The sequence below is a fragment of the Dromiciops gliroides genome, chromosome 4, assembly GCF_019393635.1.
Source record: "Dromiciops gliroides isolate mDroGli1 chromosome 4, mDroGli1.pri, whole genome shotgun sequence".
NCBI lineage: Eukaryota > Metazoa > Chordata > Mammalia > Microbiotheria > Microbiotheriidae > Dromiciops > Dromiciops gliroides.
Window position 1 is genome coordinate 468,593,850 of NC_057864.1, and position 24,341 is coordinate 468,618,190.

A 24,341-nucleotide genomic window follows, 5' to 3' on the forward strand; every position below is an offset into this window, starting at 1 on the left:
GGGACCATTAGGCCTCCGTCCCCGGAAGTTGGGGATCGGCGAAGCCTCCTCGTGGGGGAGGGGCGGGATTTCCAGGCACGTGGTAGGGTCCGAGGGCGGAGCCCCGGGGAGAGGGGGCGGATCCTGGACCGGGCCGCCTCGCTGACAGCCACTGCCGGGAGTGTCAGCGCCGGAGCTCCGAGGCCGGTGCCACGGCCGGATCAGGGGACAGTTCGCCCGCTCCCGTCCTCCTGGGGAGCCCCAACGCGCCCGGCCTCTCCGTGCACAGCAGCAGAGGCCAGAAGGCGACCGTGTGACGTGCGGTCCGAAGCCGCCCGCTCCTTCCGGGCTCGTCCCTTTCGCGGACCGACCCCGGGATGTGGGGCCCGTTGAGTCGCAGCTTCGGCCGGGGCCTCTTGGCGGCCGCGGGCCGGCGGCGCCGGGGCTATGCTCGGCTCCTGCTGGCGGGGCCCCGCGGTGGCGGTGGCGGCGGCGGCGGCAGCGGCCGAAGGGGCACCGAGGTGGCCGGCAAGCCTCCCCGCCTCGGGCAGGGCCGCTCGGGCCGCGGACTGTGCGTGGTGGCGCTGGCGGGTGAGCGGGGACCGGCGGGGGCGGGGACGGGAGCGGAGGACCGAGGGCGGAGGGGGCGGGGGCGGGAGGGCGCCCGTTGCCATGGTGACGGCGCCGCGTTGCCGTGGTGACCGGGCGGCCCGCCCCCTCTCGCCCGCAGCTTTGTCGTGGTTCTTCAAAAGCGCCCCCGCTGAGGTGGAGGAGGAGGACGAGGATGACGAAGAGGAGGCGGAGGAGGTAGAGAGCCCGCCCTCCGAGACCGAACTCCGGATCATCGAGATGCTGAAGCGGGCCAAGGTGAGGTCCGGCGGGAAGACCTGTTGGGAGGGGGAGAGACCCGCCCCTCGAGGCCCCCCTCCCTCCCAGACAGCCTCTAAAGTAGGCTCCAAGTAGGTCAAGCCCTCGTGCTGGTTTCTCCCCCCACCCCCAGCCGTGGGAAGATCCAGGCAGGGAAAGCAAAAAGGCTTTGAGGCAACTGTCAAGGTCACGAGCCGGGCCCGTAACGTGGAAATTGTCGTGCACCACGCCTCCAGAAGGGGAGGGGTAGCGATTGGACTCGAAATGTTAGAAAAGGGATGTTCATTTTAAAATGCAATTCGGAAACACGTAAAGAAATAAATACGAGTGCACGTGTGTGTGCATATGTGTATGCATGCATGCATGTGTATGCATGTACGTATACATGTGTGCGTGTGTGTATATACATACGCCTTTTAAAGCCAGCCGTCGTTGCATCTCACCATTCTCTTTGACGGTTTCTTTTGCTCTCTCTGCTTGCAGTTGAGCATTATGAAAAAGGAGCCGGAGGAGGCAGAGCGAATTTTGCACGAGGCCCTCCATCTTGCTCATAAGGCAGATACCAGGAAGGCCATCATCTACACCTATGACATGGTAATTCCCTCCGTGCTGTTGCTGGGCCGAAAGCAGGAGAGGGGTTGTTAAGCCTCCTGCTCTCTGCTTCTGGGTCTCAGGAGGACAGAACATATAAGTTGATTTTTATGGGTCTCAGTTTTTCCATCTGTAAGGTGAGTTTCATTTCAGCATTGTAGGGGGCTGTCGATAATTATAAGCTCAATTCTTAGGCATATAATCAATTCACAAGCAGTTATTCAGGATCTCCTGTGTGTCAGGCATTGTGCTAGGAGCTGCAGATTCCCCAAAATGCCCCACTACATATTAATGCTTTCTTCTGTAAAAATGTTTGGGGAATTTTAAGGAATGTGTAAGTGCTAGCTTAGTCATTATCAGCATTGTCTAAAATACATGCCCATTGCTCTCTTCTTAAGCTGTGATGACCTCTAGTTAGTGATGTACTTTTGGTCATGCTCATCTCTCCTTTATAAGAAATAAAGAGAAAAGGTCTTAGAGGTTGATAAAAATTCTGGGGGCAGTAATTTGGCTTCTCTTTCCTTTACAGATGGCTAACTTGGCGTTCATGAGGAATCAGCTTGAAAAAGTAAGCAAGTGTTTTGTTAGAATCTGAATCCATGAAAGATTAGACTTGTGGGTTCTGAGAGAGCTTTGATCAAAGAGCAGATGAGCTAATTCAAGGCTAAGTCATACCGTATCACAGCGTTCCTTAAGATCTATAAATAGACAGGCTTGGGTGGCCTGCCATCTCATTTCACCTCGTATTGCCCTTTAATTTTCCTTTTAGACAGGGAACCCGCATTCCTGTGCTGTTTTCTGTGGCCCTTTGTGGAATGGTGGGACCAGCTGAACACAATATTCTTCTCATTTTAGGCAGAAAAGCTTTTTAAAGCAACAATGAGCTATCTCCTGGTTGGGGGCATGAAGCAGGTAAGAATAGTAACTTTGTTAGCTGTGTGAGTGGTTCTAAATCAGCATCTTCACGAAAGGCCATTTCTCATAGTGTACATTTTATTTATAACCAGAGCAGATCAACCCTCCTAATCTTCCATCTCCTACCTCAGAATAGCAATGCCATCTAAAATCCATGCTGGCCTGACAGCATGTAGAATTGAGGAAATCAGAGCTTGCCAGCTTCTACAATTGAGCTCAGGGTCTGGCTTGGAGTGGCTTCTTAATAAGTGTGTGTCAACTGAGCTTTTACACAGTTGTGATGAGCAACATGCAAACCATGAGTAAGCACTCTGATGTATGAGGTCACATGATATCGTTTGGTACATGGAGATCTAGAGGGAGACGGGGTCAAAGCCTACCTTTGATGCCAGCTGTAGGACGTTGGACAAGTCACTTAGCCTTTTGGCTTCAGTTTCCTGATCTGTAAAATGCATCCCCACAAGGTTACTATGAGCTAAAATGAGGTAATTTTTAAAATGGTCTTTGTAAGCCTTAACATTTTATATAAATGACAGTATCTATCTAATCTATCTGTTTATCTATCATCTCTCTTCTCCTATCATTTATCTATGTCACATATATCCATATAAGCACATACATATACACACATATAAGCTAAAATGGTATATATACATATAAGCACATGCATATAAACATATATACACACACACACACATATAATCTAAAACAGTCTAGGAAGGAATTGTACCGTCTTGAATTCACTGGATACTGTAAATGTCTTTTTCTTCCAATAGGAGGACAATGCAATAATTGAAATATCCCTAAAGTTGGCCAGTATCTATGCCACTCTGAAAAGGTAAGTTAAGGTTGGGCTCTTAGGGCAGCAAGCCTCCCTGGGAAGGCTTTCAGTTTGGAATGTCAGAAAAAACACTGTTGGAAAACCTCCGATTTTTCAGAGGGTCAGATACCATGAACCTTGTCTAGCATACCTGGGATTAATTTCTCTTTAGCTGTGAGCTACTTTATCATATGGATAAATCTGGGATTACTCTACTGCTTTATGGACAGAGACAAAAAAAACATTTACAATAATAGGCTGACCTAACTGGAAGTTAGTTCAGAAGCAGAACCCAGCTGGACATTTCCACCAGGGCAATTGTGCAGCACTGCACCTAGTGCATAGAACAGTGGGCCTTTTTCAGAGAGGAGGTTTGCGGGGTGACTGGGAGGGAGCTCTCTTCCCATTTTACACCTCCCTTTCTGGCAGTAGCCCAAGTTTTAGCTGGACCAATGTCAGGGAGTTTGAAGGTGAGTTGCCCATCCCTGTTCTTTGCATTACAGACAGGAATTTGCTTTTGCTGGCTATGAGTTCTGCATTTCAACCCTGGAGAGAAAAATCACAAGAGAGAAAGCATTAACAGAAGATGCTATGCCAGGTAGGAGGCCCAGATCTCACCTCCGAGGGATTTCCTAGTGCATTGCAGAAAAGCCAAGGAGGCTTCTTAGTTAAAGTAAAAGTAGAAGGAATTATGTACTTTGGGTGTGAATCAGAGAGAGCTTTGTGTTCTTGGCTAATGCTTTGGCAACAGTCGTTTTGCTCCTCCTGTTTAAGTTCTGTGAAGACAGGGCCACTTTAACAGGGGCCTTTTAATGAGCATACAGTCCAAAGTCCATTAGGAAGCCAAAGGAGGAAGAGATGGAGCCACAAATCTGGATCTTTTAAGTTAAAACACCCAGTTTCTTTTCTAACCTCCCAAAACTGGGAGTTAGGCAGGCAGGTAACAAACTCAGAAAGAGGACAGCATTTCTCTGACTAATGTGTTAAAGTTCATTCCATAGCCAACATATTAATAGTGAATTAACTGGGAGTAGGATGAGTGATATGGGAAACTTTTAACTCAAAAATTCATTCTGAATGTGGGGAATTTCCAGACCAGCAGATATTTAACAACTGCAAAAAACAGAGTCCAGAAGTCAACTCTAAGTCAGTGTCTAGGTATCTAGACCATTTTTGCCCTGCATGGGCAAGTAACCAGTAAGTGCACCGACTCTTCTGGCAGCAGTTTTCATCTACAGATGAATAGAACCTGCCTTCATTCTGAGACTGGTGACTCTGCCAGCTACTGGTGCTGCTGAATGGTTCTCCCAACTATATCCAGGAGCTGGGAGCCTTAGGGGGTGACAGGTTGATTGACACTGAGAGGAATGAGAATGTGACGTCAGAAGCCAGGATGGCACAGCCACCCCTGCTTCCCTTCCTCGGTTGTGATGCAACATCCCTCCTCATGTTCTTGTTCGACTTTTAGCAGAAGAGAAGGCCAACACCCATCTCCTGCTGGGCATGTGCTATGACTCCTATGCTCGATACCTCCTTGATGTCAACCGACTAGCCGATGCCCAAAAAATGTATGAGAAAGCATTGCAGATTTCCAAAGAGATCCGAGGAGAAAGACACCCACAGGTGATGACCACTGCTTGCTGCCTTGACGGCTTGTTGGGAGACTGTTGTGCACTCATTATACCACTTTAAGTCTAATATGAAATGTCTACACTGGGGATATGCAGTGTCCTACAATTAGAAGGGAGGAAGGGGAGAGAGAGAGAAAACTGCTCCTTTGGGCCAGTGACTAACCCTGGCATTGATGACCTTCAGTCTGAGTATGGATGAAGTGAATGGATTTCCTGAGGAATTCTGGGGAGAGTCGCTCCCTGACCCGGCTGTGGGTATTACTATAGCCAGAAAGGGCAGTAGGGGTCCCTAGAAATGGAACAGAACACACCCCCTTCTTGTTTAGAACAGGCTGCGGGGGCCTTCTGTCTGCCACACTTAAGGAAAGACCCGGTAGAGGTGGGAACTCTCCAGAGTTCCAGAGAAGGATTAAGACATGGTCTGCTGAGGTCCCGAAGGAGGCGTGAGGGGAAATGACGGAGGCGCTCAGTGCAGACATTGTTACTAAGTCCCAGAATAGGGCGAGCAGGAAATCTTAGACAAAAAGGACAGTAATGACTTTGGTGGACTCAAAGAATCAAGTCCCACTTCCTTAAACCATCGGCAGCTTGGGAAGCTTCTTGAACTACTCAGGCTTCTCTGCCTTGTCAACCAGTTGGACACAATTTAACCTTGTCTTCATGACTTGGGAGCCTTCTGAACCTTATTTATTTATTTATTTATTTATTTATTTATTTTGCAGGGCAATGAGGGTTAAGTGACTTGCCCAGGGTCACACAGCTAGTAAGTGTCAAGTGTCTGAGGTCGGATTTGAACTCAGGTCCTCCTGACTCCAGGGCTGGTGCTCTATCCACTGCGGCCCCATTTCAGTTTCCTTTCCTTCCTTGTCCTGGGTTTAGAGGCTGTAGCTATGCTTCTTAAAACTCTATAAAATAGGGAGTGGGCTCGCCCACTGTGTAAAGCAGGCGTGTTTTCTGTCTGTTTGGGGCAGCCTTTTCAGTAATTGTGGAGTCGTATCAGGAGTCCCAAGAGGTGAGGCTTCCGGAAGGCTGACCTCTAGGGCTTGGGGGTGTTTTACTCTGCTACTTAGTGTACAGAGCTTAAGAGGTGAAAAGGTGAACATGGTGCAGCTAGAACAGGAGGGCCCAGAGCAGGGCTCCACAGATGGATTTGGGGGAGGGGAACAAAAGGACATTTTTATCTCAGTAGAATTGGTTTCCTTTCTATTCCTGGGCATGCATGCATTTATGTATGTATGTATATATGTATGTATGGGTGAGGTAATTGGGGTTAAATGACTTGCCCAGGGTCACACAGCTAGCACATCTGAGGTTGGATTTGAACTCGGGTCCTCCTGAATGCAGGGCTGGTGCTCTATCCATTGCGCCACCTAGCTGCTCCTGGGTATTTATTTTAAAACATGGCTGCCTGAGAAAGGCTCCAGAGCACAAAGATCACGACCTTCTGTCCTGGAGGTTAGTGATGCCTTCTCATGGAGGGCCCTTACACAGGGTCCCCAACGTCTAACTCGTGTCCGTCAAAGGCTGGAGAGCCTTGAGGTTTATAATTTATTCTCTGTAGTCATTCATTTGTTCCTCACCCAGAGTTTCCCTGAAAATATCAGGCTTTGGCTTATCTGGGCCCTCACAAAAGAGGAAGCAGGCTCTAGTAGAGGAAGACACTTAGCATGGGAAAGGCTTGGTTGAACCTGATAGCAAACACAAAGGATGAAGGGCAGGCAGGACTGCCCTTCCCTCTCTGCTGGGCTTCAGACATCCAGAGAGGCACAGACTCATTTCTGGGCCGAGGCATCTGCACCCCCGTGTGACCCCTCCAGGGAACGCTTGGCAGAGACAGTGGTGGTGCCAAACATGGACCCAGTGACAAGCCCACGGCCCAGGAAAGGGGGGCAGACCTGCCCCCGTGCCTCCATGGCAGAGGCTCGCTCCGCTCATCTGCCCTTGCAGCCTTGTGTGTGTCCTCCCTTCAGCATGGCACAAGCCAGGAGAGCCGTGTGTGACTCTGGTGCCCTTTGCTTGTGTTCGGTGATGATGCTGGTGTGACGAAGCAGAGGAGCCTGGTCCACAAGGCCGCCTTTCTGTTTTTTCCTTTGATACAGACCGTGGTGCTGATGAACGACCTGGCCACTACCCTGGATGCACAAGGCCGCTTTGACGAGGCCTATATATATGTGAAAAAGGCAACGGAGCTGGCGAGGCAGATTGAGCACCCCGAGCTTCACCGCGTGCTCAGCAACATGGCAGGAATATTGATGCACAAAGGTATTGGAAAGGGCCCCTCCCTACCCCTCGACCTCCAAAGATGTGCAATGGGAAGGGAAGATCAACTCGGGGTGGGGGGATGTCTAAGTACAGGCTTATTTGAGAGCACAGGAGGGAGAGACTCTACCAGTGAAGGAGAGGATAAAGGAAGTGTTTGGAGAGATCACGTCCCTCCGGGAGGTTCTTTTTTGTCCTCCTGTGGCCTCTTACTGAACAGTAGATCAGAAGAGGACGTTGAAGGTGGGAAGAGCCCCCAGCCCCCATAGTGCTAGACCCGTGCTGGCAGAGCGTTTGCCGTGTGTGGCCTCCTTTGATTCTTTAGCTACAGGTCGGGCCAGATAGGGACCCCCAGCCAGGGACGCCAGGAGGCCGCCTTTGATACAGGCTTCTCCCGGCTCCTGTGGCCTCTGGCAGAGCTCTGGTGTTCAGTTGTTGACATTCTTGATGTTGTATTCTGCTTTCCCTTCCTGCTGGTTTTAGCGAGCTTTGTCGAAGCCAAATATGTCTACGAGGAGGCCCTGAAAGAGGCTGAGCTAAAGGGAGACGTGGCTTCCATCGAGCACATCAAGGAGGAGCTGGCCGAGCTGGCCAGCAGCCGTGGCCTTTGACTCTCTTTCAGCCAGGGGTAAATCTCTCTGGTGGGTGAAGCGGGGTATGTCAGTTACTGAGAGGAAGGCAGGTGTGACTCCAGTCAATACCTAAACAGATGGTTCCCTTCGTTCGTATTTGATGCTTAACTGTACCCCCTCCCTCTTCAAAAATCAAACCCAACCCACTCCACACCAAGCCTTTCCCTAGGAAAAAAGCCCCTCAGTCTTGAGCTTTATTCCGAGCGTTGGACTCTTCAGAGAATGCCCCATGAGGGAACAGACTGGCTTTGTGGGTACGGAAGGAAGTGGAGTTTTTGTGACTGTGCTACAAAGACTTGGAAAAGAAACCTCCTTTCCAAGGCCTGACTCGTTTGGGGGATGGGGAATAACAAGAGCAGGTCTCAGGAGAAACAGATCACTGACTGGGAATCCTGCAATCCTTGGTGCGGAGTGCTTTTGCCCAGCCTATTCAGAAGGTCATGAAAGGCCTGGCCTTAAGTTTTTCATTGATTTCTAAAAACATGACATTAGTGACCACCTCTTTTCTGTGGCCTCTCTGCTTTTCTCCTCTTTGTGTAGAAAGAGCCTTTAGATCTAAGAAATCAGAGCTCGGAATCTTAAGTTAGCTTCATCACAAAGGGAAATTTTGTCTTATTGGGATATATGCACTGCATCACCTTTCACAGGTAACTCATGGGTAGGAATGGGTACCAAAGAAAAAAAGGGAAGATATTATAAAAAGTCTCAGTCAGGGACCATCAGGACTTTCACTAAATTCCCACGTATTTGCCACAATCATAATCAGTGAGTTTGTTTTCCCCGCTATCCCGAATGAGGTTTTCACAAATGGGATGGGTAAGCAGGGCAGCTGAAATGGAAACATCTGCCTGTTCTTTGAAGTGCTCCTACAATCCAAATGGATGGATGGATGGATGGATGGATGAAGCTTCGAACTTTGAAGGTTCTTGGCTGCTGAGTAAAAGATAATAGGAATTACTGAAGTTGTAGTTAAGCAGAGTGAGCTTTTAGTTTCTGCAGGAATCTATTTATTGATGTGAAATTGTGTCTTTCAAACCTCCAGAGCTTTAATTATTTATTCTTAAATGAACTTACTGTAACTTTCTGTCTTAGGAAAAGGAAAGAAACCTGTCACTTCAGTTTCACCTAATAAGGACAAGAGTTTACTTCCCATGTACTAATTTAAACCTGCTACACTTGAAATTGAACATGTAAGCAATCAAAATGTGTGCATATGTGTGTGTATACACACATGCACACACACACAATCACATCTCATGAAATTTACTCTTACAAATGACCACTTACCCAGGGAAAAGTGACAGTTTATCTACATAACTAGTGACGAATGTAAATTTTATTTAACTATTTGTACACCATGTGTGGAATGGGTGTACTAGTAATATTTTTGGTACATCTGTGGATTAGATGAACCTAAATAATAAACTAGACACCAAGATCACTTATGTATCGAATAATTTTTTAAGTCTAGTGCTTTAAAGGAATCCAAGTGCGCATTTTATTAGCTTGGCCAAGACGGAAAAAATGTGAAAGTAGTATGAGGCAAGTAACAAATACAGAGGCTGGATGACCTATTGGATGGAGCTGGCCTGAGAAGCCCTGGGTTCAAGTTCTGCCTTTGACCTTTTGGCCATGTGACCCTGGACAGATCTCTTCATTTCTCAGGGGCCCTGGATGCTGACCTCCTCTAGGCTCCCTGGTGAAATGAAATACCAGGTCTGGTCCCAAAGGAGAAAACAAAAAAGCGAGAGTTTCAGGGTCCAGGAACCTGGGGAATGGGAGACTGAAAGGGGAATTCATATATAGGATAAATAGCATAAGATTTAGAAAGGTCTAACGTAAATCATTTATTTACCAATCTACTTCCTTCAAAAAGACCCAAAGCAAGACAAAAGTGAATCTTGTCGATGTAAGTTTTGGTGGGGATGAAGCTGGGGTGCTTCACAAGAATGTTTTAGCTAACCCAGCTTGCCTGGGGCTCTGGGGCAGCGAGAATGGCTCTTACCAGGAGCCTGCATCTCTAACCTCTTCCCTCCCACCCTTGCTTTGGCAATTAGTTACTCCGGAGCAAGCATAACCTACCCGCTTATTTTTCCATTTTAACCCAGAGATTACCAGGGTGGCCTGGCTATCTCAGGGGTTTGGGAAAATTCTCTATGTTGGAATTCTCTTCCTTTGGAGGGAGCTACAAATTATAGTATTGTTCCCAGCGAGGCTCATCTGCACTGTTGTAAAAGGAGGCAACAAAGCAAATGGAGAACTAGCTGATCCCCTTTTATTGATTGGTCTGAATCCAGAAATCACTGGCTATTAAAGACATTGTGTGTGGGGGAAGGGAGGATACGGGAAGGGGAGAAATTAAATGTTATCATTACACATGGGTTTTCAAGTCTTAAATGTTTTCAAATCAGAATCAGTGAACATACCAAGATGAAAACATTGTGAAAGCACGGATCATAAATCAGCACTGAAAATGTCCAACTGCTTTTGTAACCATGATTGGAACAAAACAGAACCGACTCCAGAAAGGCTCCTGGCATTAGAACCAATCTCCACTTGGGCCCTGGGTGCTGGAGTCGATGGAGAGGGCTGGTTCAAGGTTCAGTTCCAAGAACAGAACTTCAGAAGGCCAGAAAGTCTGTGAGCAGAGGCAGCTTCACTTGGAGAGGGAGGAAGGACCAAGATGTGTCATTTTCACAGAAACCACCGTGGCTACCAATGCCACAACTCCTGATCTAACTGGAGTGGATGCTCTGGGGTTGCTCCACAAGCAAAGCCACTTGAAATGCCCGAACTGTTCTTGTGTGTCAGAGAAGCAGGAACTGAGTGGCTGTCATAGAGAGGAGTGATTAGCTATGTTCTGCTTGGCCCCGGAGGACATGAACCGGGCAGAAGTTGCTGAGAAGTAGAGTGAGACTTGATGTAGGAAAAACGTTTTTTTTTTTTCCCCTAACAAGTAAAGCTGCCTAAAAGTGAACTGAACGTGACAAGATGGCGGGTCCCCTGCTCTAGAAGTTGAGCAACCTGTTGAGGGTGTTCGAGAGAGGATTCTTGCTCAGGTAGAGTTGGACTTACTGGGTCATGGAGAACGCTGAGGTTCTGTCCAATTGTACAAACAGAATTATGTTCTCCCCCACCCCCAGGAGATTAAATATAACAGTATTTCAAATTGTACATGTTGTGTGGGGTTCTATGGTTCCCTTTTCTGGGAGTGAGGTGATGAGTGTGGCAAAGCACCACCGGTCCACAATTAGATCTGCAAAGTAGCCAAGTCTCTATATTTTGACCTCTTGTCATATTAAAAATCGTTTCAGTAAGAAAACTGTTGGCCAAGAGAATTTTTTTTTTCTTTTCTTTTGGTGGGCTTGGATTTTTGAAGCATCTAGAAAAAGATAATTGTAACAGTTGCTGCCTGTGGACTAACAACATGACTCTGTAAAGTCATTCAGGTTCTAGAAACTTCCCATGGTTAAAACTGAACAGATAAGCTAACAAAAAATAGATGTCCACCTTTCAAGTATCAGAAATGAAATATTTGAATTCCTTCAAAATTTCTCTTAATGAACTTCAAGAATGGCCCAGTTTTCTCTAAAGTGTATACACAGACTACAGTGGATACTCTTGAGGGTTCAGTGTGTATTAATCCCAGCAAATTTTAACCTGTACCTGAACTAACCTTCTATGCCCTGTTTACCTGTTTTAAACCCAAACAAACTTGGCATTTTCCCAAATAGTACCTAGATGCAAAGGGAAAGTGGGGAGATTGCTGCCTGCCCTCCATTGTGATAAACACCTAAAACTTGGCGGGCAGTGATTAAGGAGATCAGGAGGGTAGATCGTCTTGGACCATAAATAATTCCTTCCTCCAATTTAAAACTAGCACAGTTAGCCAGTGCAGTTAGGATGTTTAACATTAAGCTTGGCCCCAAAACCAGGAAGCGGAGGCAGGATAAGTAATAGTTTGTGCAAAGAACAGAAGGGTGTTAAATTTAAACAGTGAATCACACGGTGTTCAGCACTGTAGAGCTCAAAATCTAAAATATCTTGAGATTGGCTAAGTAGCTGGATTGCTCTACAAAACTCAAGGGGGGAAAAAAATCCCACACACCTTGAACAAGGAAAAGTTAAAACTTCCCTTGAAACCTGAGACACCCAGCCTTACTTCATTGGCAGCTCACTCACTATGGCCATGAAGATGGGAGTCATTCAGACAGTAGCCTGTTTGGACTGCATCAAAGGAAAAGACCTGGGGTCCTAGTTAGTTAAGTCACCGGTGTGCATTCCAGTGAGATATACGTACCTCACATAAAAGCCGCCTCTTCCTTTTCTAATAGAATCATCACATACCCATGCAATAATATTGCAGTGCTCATTTAAAAAACATTTAAAAAACAAGACTGCACTGAAAATGTACAATGTGGCAGAATACTTTTTTAAATGAAGGAAATGTGTGCTCTCTCGCTGGCTGACCCAAATATAATAATGTACAGATCCTGTCACAGGGTCCATCTGAAGAGCTCAGCATTTTCACAAAGATTTTAAACATCACTGGGAAAATGTAAGGAGGAGAAACAAATCGTTAGAATACAATGCCCATGACGGCCAATGTAATGTAACAAGGCCGCGTGAGGTTGTTTGGAAGGCAAGGGTTCCAAAGTCACGCTTAAGTTGCTTTAAAAAAAAAAAATCACATAATGACCCCCAAAGTTGATGCGCTGATTGAAACATAAGTAAGTACACCAGATACTATATCGAGGGGAAAACACTGCAAAAAGGTAATCTCTATTTACAGAAGAATGATTTAAAGACATTATGCTTTTCTTTACAAATAGATGTAGAACAGGAATTGTCCACTTTTTAAAAACTCTTTACATATTTATCTTCAGGATTTCCACCCTCCACTATTAAAATCCTCCAGACGGGCTGTGTCACAGTCATTTTTCTGCTTGACTCTCCAAATGAGATTCCATTATTTCTTCATCATGTGGGGCCCTGGCTCTCCTGGAAAGTCTCTTTGGGCACATGTCAAGAGACAGTTTCTTAGACCCGCAATCGAGGGGGAAAAAACCCCACAAAAAACCCTAAAGCCCCTCCCCCTGGTGTCAATCTGTGCATAGTTCATTCATCACTGTCTGACAGAGTCTCATACTGTGAAGAGAGCAGTGGGGCTGGCTCTCGCTCCCACATCCTGTTTGGTGGGTGAGCAGCTGCTTGGCTCACAGATGAGGGGGCACATGCGATCGATGTTGGCGGTGTACTGCTGAGCATCCGCATCGTCAAAGGGTTGAAAGGGAACTGCGTTGAACCTGGCAAAAATAAAATTTGGCTTTTATTGATAAATGAATATGGCCTGGGAAATGTAATTTCCTTCTGTAGAATTGAACAAGAATTGTCACAAGGCTATGGGGTGGGGTGGAGATATAATAAAGTTGTTAGAATAAAGGGGTAACTTCATGCTGGGGAAGAACCACCATGAGGACAGGTGGGAGCCTCTGGCTCTACTCAGGACCACTTATAGGCCCACAGAAATGTGACCTCCTTGACAGCAAAGTCTGACAGACTCCTTGGCCACCCAGCACTTTGAGGCACAGCGTGTGTTTGGCACTCAATGGGTCCCCCTCAAATGCTTTTTAAATAATATTCTTACAAGATTATGTGCAGGCAGAACCACGAGGAATAAGATGAATAAAGACGCAAGAAAATTCAGCCAATCAAAATATTTAAATCTTTTATTGAGTATGGAAAAAAAAGAAAACAGAAGAATGGCTTTACAGCATGTCGCTCCCAGAAGAATCATGCTTAGGAGACTCTGAACTCGAGGGAAGGGGCCTAAGGGTCAGGGTGGTAAGGAAGAACAGGCTACGGGCTGGTGAAGGAGCAGGCCACGGGGAGCCCCCTGAGCTCCATACACCATCAGTGATCCCTCTTCACCAAAGAACACAAGACATCTCCACTGCTTGAGAAGTTGGAGGCGATCCCTGCTCTGCCCTAGATTTTACCAGATCAGTTTCTCTCCAGCCTGTCGCTGCCGAGCTTTTTAGCCGATTATAGAATTCTGGAATAACGAATGAGAGAACACTCTTGGCTAGCGCTTTGAGTTTTGCAAAGCACTTTCTTCCCCACAACCTGGTGAGGTGGTGAGGACCCCCCAAAAAGAACAAGAAAAATCCCACAGTGATTTAAAACCCAGCTCTTCAAGACAAGGTTCTTCCCCTTCTGTGCTCCCTATGAGAAGTCACCATGATAGGCCAGTTACAGAATTCATGAATCACATGTGGGCAGCGGAGGATGTTCGGTTTCTTCTTTCCCATTGGATGTCTGTATTTCCCACTAGAGAGACCAGGTAAATGCTAAAACTTCCTTACAATAACTCAAGTTTGTATTGCCGCTAAAACGTAAGCCAGGAGGTCCAGCACAATTCTTCTAAACCTACCATACACAAGAACATGAAGTCTGTCATAAAGCTGAAATGGTACTTTGTTGAGTTATTTAAGAACTAGGTAGAACCAGGAAAATCATATATAAAAAGACCACAGACAATAGAAACAGAAAAAAAATTTAAGTCGAACGTTCTTCAATTATGACTAAATTTGACCCTGAAAAAGGGTATGAGAATAAAGCTGCTTTCTTTGCCGAGATGTGGGACTATAGAGGGGGAACACTGCATTAATATGGTGATTAATTTTGCTGAAGTGTTCCTCAACTATTCTGTTACAAGGGTTGGATTTCAGGGTGAGGGAACAGGAATGGAAATTGATGAAATATAATTTAAAAAACAAAAACAAAAAACTGACCTTCTTGGAGGCTTTGGGCTGAAAGAGATAACCTCTCTATACCTGTTCCATTCTGATCCTTTGATTTCAGCTTATAACTTTCACTAAATGCATATGGACTGACCATCTCTTTCAGGAGGTGCAGGTGCTAACACATCCATGTACATGCTGTGGGATTTTCATCCCTGTGTTCCTGTACATCTGTCCCAGTGGTCCCACCCAACATGTGTTAAGAGACTTCTCTCTTGAGACTACATGGACGGCAATGGAACAGGGTGGCCATGCCCTGGTTATCTCTGGCTTTCCCTAGGTGACCAAGCCTTCTGGTCACACTGAAGTGCAATTCTTCATTTGTCCGTGAGTCTCAATGCTGCCCTTTGTAGAGTGTGATTAGGACTCGAAGCCATGCATTACTGGAATACTGGGGCCAGAACATGGGCCTTTATTTCAGGAAGAAGTCAAGGTCAACAAAAGCACTATACAATTTTCTTCAGTCAAGTGAGCCCCCTCTCTCCCTCGGTTCTATCCTGGGCCCGACTCATTGTCATATACATTATCTGTCCAGGACAGCGGCAGTGATGAGCCAGCTCTATGGAGGCCCTAGTCAACTGCCTGCTATCTAGCACACCGAAGGCACACTTCACCCGCTAGGCTCCCTGTAGGAAGAATCAGGCTGAATTCTTGTGAGTGATTCTGATCTCCACTAAGATGGTCTGCAGGACTTTGGGGCTTTTGACATCAGCACGAAGCCATCCACAAAAAGATGTATGTGAACCTGACCTCTAAGTCTCACCAGGCAGCTCCTCTGCTCCAGTGGCCAGCTGGTGCCTGAAGGACAAAATACAGCCTTCACCACTGGGCTTTGAGAGCCTGCGCTCTGGCACTGGTCTGCTTACGCTTCACTCCCCCCCAGGCTCTTCTCCAGACACGGCCTCCCAGTGCTCACCTGGGCTCCAGACTCCAGGGCTCTGCTCACTGACCTCTCTAGGGACAGCCCGAGTGCTGCCCACAACCCACCGTGAGTGTTTTACTCACCTGTACAGGGGCAGTTTCCCTTCAGGGGAATCTAGGTTCACTAAGTGGTCAGATTCCCAGCACCTGAGCACAGTGCCTGGGAAATAGTCATCACTTAAGAAATGCCTGCTGATTGATTAGGGTCTGCCCTGGACTTACCTCAGTCCCTTTGCTCTCTGTTTATTTTCTTTGCTTGATGTTATCAGATCATACTTTTCTGTTCTATCTTTCAAGGAATCCTGCATGCCTGACACCTATGGGGGAACCGATTTGCTGGAGGAGGGCGATATTTTGCCTCTACTCAATCATGTGGCTTTTTAAGTAGCCAACAAACAGCAAGCATGGGAGGATGCTGTACACTCTGCCCCTTTCAATCCATTGTGTGACTGAGGCTAGGTATTCCACCATTTGTGGAAGCCAGCCCGGTACCTCTCATACCTTTAAAGGTGCCCTCAATGTACGCACACATCATCACAAACATTGCACAGACAGCAAAGTAGGGCTACGGTCACCAAGTCTGCATCCTTTCTGTGCCTTTGGGATCCCTTCTCTCTTACATATACCTGTGGATTGGGGTGCCTCCAGCACGGACCTCCTCTGTGTACCCTTCTTTGGTCCAGTTTTGTGTTCTTTGAGTGGCATTCCTGCTTCCTCATGCAGTACACATCAGACACTAGGATGCTAGTCCAAAGGTGGTGGCCTCATTGGCCTTTATGATGTAAAGAGTCTGTGATAAAAGTCTTTACAAATAGCTTCCACTTCTGTCTGTTCTCCTCCCAATCCCATCATTCCATGTCTTCAGGATGACTCAGCTCAGCCAGGCCTTTCTCCGCACTTTTCTTAATCTTGCCTCTCTCTCCACACCTCCTCACTGTCTTATGAGGCGATACTGCTCATAATCTTCCACGATCCTCCTCCCTAAGATTTTACAAAGGCATTTATGTTCTAAACCAACATTGCTGTTAGCAGCCGAACGTATCTCTCGGTTTGGTCAGGAGATTAACTGTGCGCGGGCTGAGGTGGTCTACATTCTCTTGGCTTCCCCACTATGGCAACTTCTTTAGGAAAATGGTTAGAATCTGTTTCTGTTTCTCATTTGGGGGCATCGACAAACAGCTTATTGAAATAGGTCAGGTTGAATTTGTTTGTTTTAATTGAACTCTGCATTTTTCTTTTTATTCATTATTCTGGTTTACATAAACATTTATCTTTGTTCTAAGAAGTTGAAGGCCTGACTATACACCACACCTGATTCAGGCCTGTATCCCAAATCAGCTACAATTAATCTCCTGTCTGTTAAAATAGAATCTATTTCATTTTAAAATGTTATTTGGTATTTGGCATATACAGTAGTACCTCCCAACTCTACTTGAGAAAGTTATTTAGGCAGAGGTTCCTAACCTTTTTTGGGCCAGGGACACCTGTGACAATCTGGTGAAGCTTATGAACTCCTCAGAATAGTTTTTAAATGCATAAAATAAAATAGGAAAAAATAAAAAAGGAAACCAATCATGTTGAAAGTTATTAAAGTGTCTTTTTTTTAAAGTTCATAGACCCCAAGTTAATTCATCACATAAGAGTGAGGCTTCTGTGTAGTGTACAAACCTTTGGCTTCTTGTTTATTATTCCTAAATCATATTTTCCAACATGTTTTTCACCATCCTTCCCCACACTCACCTTGGTGATACCATCAAACACATCAAAGTGTATGTTGACTTAACTGGGGGGAGTGTCCCCTTCTATTCCCTCATCTTCTGCAAATCATTCGTGCGTGTGCTAGACATAATTTCACAGTGATGTTGTCACAAATGCTTACAAAGAGCACCATTAATATAAGGTGGCCAAATGTCCTGGGAATTATCACTTGCAGTCTCTGGATGCTCAATTGTCTTAGGCACTGTTTGTTTTCCCCAGGACTTGGGACCTATGGGGCTGATGTAAGCCATGTGGCCTGGATTTTTAAGCACACAGATAGCCTGTAGCCATGGAAGACCAGAAGAACCAGACAGGCTGAATGCTTTTTTGGGGAATCTTATATCAATTTTTATCAAGAACGGAACAAAGCTCATCTGATTTCACTTCATTCCTAGAGGGGCTATTGTCTTTTCCGACCTGGGTACATTGGGACAAACAGAGAAATGGTGAGCTGAAGAAATATTCCTTTATGAGCATTAATAATTTTTAAAAAAATTATGTTTCCCTGATTCAATTTCTCAAGACCGAAATCTTGTGTTTGGGGGACACAAATCTGACCTAAAACATTTGGTATAGTCTTTGGGATGCGAGGAGATTGACAGTGAGCTCATGGCTTACTAAAAGAAGGAAAAGCAATGGGGAAGAACGCTGTCCTCCTACTGTCAGAAGGGCTGGATATTAGTCCCTGTATTTGGTGGCTCTGGGTGATAAATCTATCGCTGGGACAAAGCTGCACACCCACAGCAGCTGGCCAACTGGGTTCAGTGGGAGAGTTAGCACAGGGATAAAAATACCACTGGATTCATTGTTCCTTGGCTGTTCCTAACAGTCACCAGAAAGATGACCATGAAATGAGCAAAAATGAAATTCACTGTCTGAGCCAGTAATACTGCACAGGAGGTGGAGGATGAGTTCCTGGGATCTGTGACAGTGCGTTTGGGTGAAGGTGGAAGCAGCTGCATTACCCTTAATGATGCTGCAGGGGGCATCTGATGGGACTCTAAAACAACCCATTGCTCCAGAAAATTAAGAGATGTGGTTTGGGAAGAGGATGGGGACTGAAGTAAGGAATATTCTCCTTTTGCTGGTTCTTCCTGTTCATCTTGGCCCAAGCCAGACCTACCTGGAACCAAGAGAGCATATACTACCACTATCCCAAGGTGGACTTTGATAGAATTGGGAAAGGAGAGGAATGCTTGCCAGTTAAATACTGAGCGGAAGAGGCGGCTTCAGAGACTTGGCTAGCTGATTTCTGGCCAGTGGGACTGGACACTGACTTCTTTAGTGAAGCTGAGGTTTATGACCAAGGACCCTCCCGTCCCAGTCTATCTTAAGCTCCCATACAGCAGGGACAGGAGAGCTGCTGCCCCAGCTTCTGGTGGAAGTCTTGGCCCTCTAGGGATGAGCTCCCTACCCACCCCTTTACATTCTGAGGGCAGGCTGCTCACTAAAGGAAAGAGCCAAGTTCTTAACCGGTTAAACAAACCCCAGATTCCTAGGAAGAGCCTATTTTGGAAGCCATTAGGGCCAAGCTCTGGGAAGGCTTCCTCCTCCCGCAGTGCAGTTACACTTCTCCAGGCAGAGCCCCCTGTATAGTGAGCAGGCTAGAGTGGTGCTACCCTCTTGTGTGCCTTGTTCTACCAGGACAAAGAGACCAGAGGGCTTTTCTAGGAAGGAGGTATGGATCTGATTATTGACAACCAGCCTCGTAATTTCCCATTAGGAAATAGCAAAAGAAGAAAAAGGAGGAGAGCTTCAGCCCCAGCAGTTATTTACCCTCTACCACTCTTGTGTAACAATTGTCAAGGGTGCTCCCAAAACTCGTTCCCTTCTTTCCATAGGAAATCCCTGGGGATTCCATGGAGAAGGGCTTTAGGTGGTCAGCAAAAAGGCAACAAAGGGGGCAACTAGGTGGTGCAGTGGATAAAGTACCAGCTCTGGATTCAGAAGCACCTGAGTTCAAATCTAGCCTCAGACACTTGACACTAGCTGTGTGACCCTGGGCAAGTCATTTAACCCTCATTGTCCTGCAAAACAAACAAAAAGGGCGACAAAGACTCCTGTCTGGATCAAAATGGCAGGAGGACCAGGACGAGGGGCCCCTATTACAGACATCTATCAGCCTGAGAATAGTGGGGGTGGAATTGCGGGGCATGTGGAGGTGGCTCTAAGTTCAGGCTGTTATTTTATCAGCTCAGGCCATGACAGGAGGGCAAGTTTATGGAAAGCTCCTTGATGTGCCCAAGGCTTCCTGCACTATGAGACTCTAGCAGCAGCACCTCCCTGGAGGGCATGGTGGAGATTTCTAAGTATGCCACAGACCGAGATCTTAATAGGATGGGCAGGGCTCAGGAATGTGCTGAGCCTGAACCTACTAAACCCTCCATGAAAAAAGCTGTTGACCTCTGAAGGGCAATCCTTTCAGAGCACCCGCCACTTCTCTCTCGTCAGTGCTGGCTGCCTCCTTATGATAACGTGGGTGCTAAAACGGCTTGGATGCCTCTCTGTATGGCTGGCTGGCTCAGTGTCCCTTGCTGGACTGGCAAGTGAGGCCCTCTTGTTGGGGCAGGAGAGGCTGGCTGGTGGCACTTGGCCGATGCCACCCAAAGGTGACCATTTCCATGGTGGGCAGGGTCCCGTCAGTATGTGCCAACAGTCATTGTTCTCTGGGTAGCTGAAATAATGCTGTCAACAGCACTTGCTGCACCTCCCCTACTATGCTCGGACGTCTACATTCTATAATAAAAGAAAACCAGTCTGGGGTTTTTGGGCCTTCACTAAAAAGACTAACTGCCCTGCCAAGGCAGCATCTGCCCTCCATCTCACACCAACCTTTTCCTATTGGGTGTTTAGGTAAAGCATTTCCCTGAAATCTAAGGTAGGCTTGGCAATGGAGGAATAGCAGATTCTGACCACACAGGTAAAGTGAGGGGTGGGGGCAAGGCAGGAGGGTGCCCAATGAGGCCTTCTGTCTAGTGACAGATGTAACGATTGGAATGACGCCACCTGCTGGAGACTTACTGTAGAAGAGTTCTGCCCATGAAGCGAAGGTCTTTGAGGGCAAGACCAGGAGTCTTTTCTTTGGTGTCAGGAAGTGACGCGGGCTAGTGGGAGGAGGAAGGAAGAGACTGGCGCTCAGTCTCGCTCTCTTTCCTCTGGACTCGGGTGGAGAGCGGAGCTAGAAATGTGCTCTCCCTTTAATAGATAGGAATCTAGGCCTTTCTCTCTCTTTACCAAATTCTTATTCTCCTTAATAAATGCTTAAAAGTCTAACTCTTGCTAAAGCTTATAATTTATTGGCGACCACTCATTAAATATTTTAGACAGACTAGCTAGAATTTTAGCCCTTAACACAGATAAAGGTCAGGGGGTGCTCAGGGGATTTCATTATACTTGGAGCCAAAGAATGTGTTTTCACTGCCCGATAGGTGGATGTCTCTGTGAAGACAAAGTGGTGGCCACAGGAAGGGGGCCTACAACTCAGGGAGCCAACCAGAAGGCAGGGAGGTGGTGGCCACAGGAGGAGTTCCAAGCCCGGGTCCGGAGCAGAAGCTGTACACCCTCAGCTTCTGCTTCCAGAGGGTATTTTCTGTAGATGGTTGGACCAAAAATGCCTTGGAATGCTTCTGCAGCTGGTGGCCAGATTTCTGGCTCAAGGGGCTTTCCTCTGGATATATCGACAATGAGCATGTGCTACCTACACTGACCTCACATCCGGTTTGGCGCTTCATCTGCCAGACTGTATGGCATACCTTATTCAGATCCTGAGGGAGTGGCTACAACAGTTTTCCTTCATAGAGATTTTCCTCTATCCCCCTACTTGGGTGTTCACCTTGTGGCTACACCAGGACCAAGACCCTGGAGTAGTAGAATGTCTTTGGCATTGACTATCTGCTTTGCTCAGGTCTTGGGTCCAATGGGGAAAGATTAGGGTGCACGGCTTTAATGACTCGGTCTCCAGTCATGGAGACCTGGATGGGGATAGGGTAAAAAGGTCTTCCTGGGAAATCCTATATAAACAGGTATGAAGAAAGGAGGTTAGCTCCTCAGATTTGACAGCCGATTTATTACTGCATGGGTGCACCTCCCTCCATGGTGACCTGGACTGCTGTACCTGCATTCGTGGCTGGATGTATTTAATAAAAATGGATGTGAAGAGTCATTCTCTCCAGATCCTAAACTTGCACTTGCAGGGAGTGTGGACGTGATCTGAGACAATGATAAAAGCAACTCTACCAATTCCTTTCTTGTGAGTCACTCCTCCAAACAGCTACACTCTTCTTTTGTCTCCTGGTTTCATTTACATTTTATAAAAGGGACAATTTAGTTTCTCTAATATGTCAAGTGGCCAGTCCCTGATCTGAGTTTGCACCCTACCTCAAATCTTTAATCACTGTGTGATTCTGGACAAATCACTCAATCTCCCTCAAGCTTAGTTTTGTCATCTGTAAAATGGGGAATCATAATAATAGGACCTACCTCACGTGGCGGCTGTGAGGCTCAAATGAGATAACATATAGAGTATTTTGCAAAGTTTAAAACTTGATATAAATGCTGACAGCTACATGCATAGTCACCAGTGAGCTGGTGTTTATAGCTATTTTTAACCGGGGATTCCCCTACCCCTCTGCCCTCTTTTCCAGCCACTCTGCATCCCTGTAGAAGAGGAAGGGGCTGCCTAGAGTGGAAGGCCATTTGGCCAGCCCCTTGGCCATTCGTCTCCTTGTCCTTACCTAAGCCGAGCCTCAGAAAGCACACACCATTTTGGCTGACGTGGCAGGGAGAATACGCCCTAACTTGAATGTGTTCTACTGAGCACAGCCTTGAGGAACTTCTGGGCATATGGATGTCACAGTCAGGACACCAGAGGAGAACTTAATACAGAGGAGGGGAAATGCTGAAAGGCCAGATGTCAAACTCTCAGGAGTGGTACTTGCTATTAGGAATCATTTGCACCAGATGATGAAAACACCTGAGACTCCCTATTAAAAACCCACCATGTATTTGCTATGAACTGCATGATTGCAGATGCCTCCCCTAGTTTCAGATACCAGATCAGACTAGCGGCCTTCCCAGCCCAGCCCAGCCCAGCCCATCTCACCAGACACCCAAGGCAGTCATTTTGGGATGCTCTGCCTGCCCAGATTCTATTTTGTAAAGTGATCAGTGCACTGAGCAGGGACTTGTGGGGAACACGGTTCTCAAGATGTAAAACTGCTGCCTTGGAAAGAAACAAGAGCTAGAAACAAAGACAGATATAAGTGGTCAGGAAGGCTGTTTTCCAGGCCCAGGGAGGCCCTCACCTGTTGACGAGGGCCTGTCCTCCCAGGCCCACACAGGCGTCTGCCTGTGGTAATCTCCTTCGGAATGGACAGATGAGACGGAAGAAGGTCTTTCGGCTCCCAAGTAGCCTTGCCCAGGAATAGGTGATTTAGACTTCCTGCTGTTTGACTTGCCAATCAACTTCGCTTTGCCAACTCCCCCACCTGCAAGCAAGACGCATGAAAAAATCACTCTCGCTACCTCAGGGTTCTAAGATCCAAGTGCTCTTATGGCACACACACAGAATCTGAATACAAATGAAAGTAAATCAGTCTAACAAAGCACTGAATTGCCTACAAATTTCCAGTCCTAAAAAAATGGGTGGCTTCCCTCATATCCCAGGGTCACTGGTCTGGGCCTAACTGAGACCTTCTAAAAATCCATCCCAACTTCCATGGACATAAGTTTAAAAAACAAAAACAAACAAACAAACAAAACCCCTTTACCAGAATTAGGCGATGGGTTTGTCTCCTCTCTGCGTGTGTCACTGTTGCCCAACATGGCTGGGTTTGAACCAGCTGGTACTACTCCCAGAGGCTGTGGCAAGACAACTCCATGATCTTCTCCTTTGTCATCAAAGTTTCCCATGAGAGCCTTCCTTATAATGTCTTCTAGACCCAGATTACTGGCAGGATCCGCAAAAGAATGACCTCTAGAACTGACTGAGCCTGAAGAAAAAAAAAAAAAATCCAAGGATCTAATCAATGACTACAAGAAGACTGGGGCTAAGAGAGCAGCTCTCAGATGCCACCATCAGTATCCAAGCACCCCTGTCTATCTCTCTCCCAACAATTTATAAAAAGCAGCCCGGGGCCTGAGGGCTCACTGAGGTTTCTGCTTCTTTTCCTGAGTGACCCCCAATCACACCCAAACCAATGCTTGACATGACTCTTCCTAAAATCCTACCATGCTGTCCTCTGGTTTTCTTATACCAACAGTTCTTAACCTTCAGTGCATCATATACCCTTCTGGTGACACTCGGGTGAATCCTAAGGAGCCCTTTTCAAAATCATGTTTTAAAAACGAAGAAAACCAATTCTACTGAAATACAATTGTCTCTCTCTCTATATATATATAAACATAAAAAGGTTCCTAAAGAATTGGTCTCTTCCTTCTCACCTTTAAAATGATTGATGTGGGGGCAGCTAGGTGGCGCAGTGGATAAAACACCGGCCCTGGATTCAAGAGTACCCGAGTTCAAATCTGGCCTCGGACACTTGACACTTACTAGCTGTGTGACCCTGGGCAAGTCACTTAACCCCCATTGCCCCACCAAAAAAAAAAAAATTAAAAAAAAATTAAATGATTGATGTGCCATTTTTCCAAGCTAATGATTCTCAGTTGGTTCATTTCCACTACCTTATTAATTTAGGGGATAACTGTGTAGCCTCTAAATTCAATGGTTCCAGGTTCATGAGATTTAGAGGTGAAAGGAATTTAAAAGATTATTTATTACCTTGTCCAATTAACCCCCTTAATTTACAGATATGATAATAAAGGTTCAGAGAGGTCAGGTGACTTTCCAAGGTCACATAAATAGGATCATAAGACCTTATCTATGGGTTAAATGGGGTCAACTAGTCTGACTTTCTCATTGTACAGATGAAGAAACAGACCCATAAAGGTTAAAAGAAGTCTAAAGTCACATAGAAAATTAGCAGTACAAGACATAAAATGATTAGTTTTCAATTATAGAAAAATTAATGTTTTTTGCATAAATAAAACCAATGCAGTCAAAATTAGAAGAGTAGGAAATTGGGGGGGGGGGAGAATCTGCATTAAGTTTCCTCCGATAAAGGTCTCATTTATAATACATAGAAAACTGAGCCAAATTCATAAAAAT

General features: G+C 46.3%; 2 protein-coding genes across 17 annotated transcripts in view; one reads left to right on the forward strand and one right to left on the reverse strand.

Annotated features, from left to right (window-relative positions):
* Nucleotides 1–126: 126 nt before the first annotated feature.
* On the forward strand, nt 127–11,016 carry TTC19 (tetratricopeptide repeat domain 19). Of its 2 annotated transcripts, XM_044002712.1 has the most exons (11): nt 127–570; nt 710–846; nt 1,330–1,440; nt 1,967–2,005; nt 2,293–2,349; nt 3,129–3,190; nt 3,676–3,770; nt 4,641–4,795; nt 6,903–7,065; nt 7,546–7,690; nt 10,106–11,016. In XM_044002712.1, exons 1-10 carry the CDS (start codon nt 357–359, stop codon nt 7,671–7,673), a joined length of 1,161 nt encoding a protein of 386 aa, XP_043858647.1. In that variant the 5' UTR covers nt 127–356; the 3' UTR covers nt 7,674–7,690; nt 10,106–11,016. The 2 variants fall into 2 exon arrangements, with proteins under 2 accessions (XP_043858647.1, XP_043858648.1); XM_044002713.1 differs by having other exon boundaries at nt 4,644–4,795; nt 7,546–11,016.
* Nucleotides 11,017–12,445: 1,429 nt separating this feature from the next.
* Nucleotides 12,446–24,341, reverse strand: part of NCOR1 (nuclear receptor corepressor 1) — a 189,107-nt gene continuing 177,211 nt past the window's right edge. For 13 of the 15 annotated variants that reach the window (XM_044002710.1, XM_044002704.1, XM_044002701.1 and 10 more), the window contains 3 exons: nt 22,945–23,166; nt 22,480–22,662; nt 12,446–13,000 (listed from right to left, as the gene is read on the reverse strand). In XM_044002710.1, the coding sequence (XP_043858645.1) occupies nt 12,813–13,000; nt 22,480–22,662; nt 22,945–23,166 (593 nt within the window). In that variant the 3' untranslated portion in view covers nt 12,446–12,812. Of the gene's footprint in view, nt 13,001–13,405; nt 16,400–22,479; nt 22,663–22,944; nt 23,167–24,341 lie in introns of those variants that run through there. The other 2 variants (XM_044002705.1, XM_044002708.1) reach the window with 2 other exon arrangements.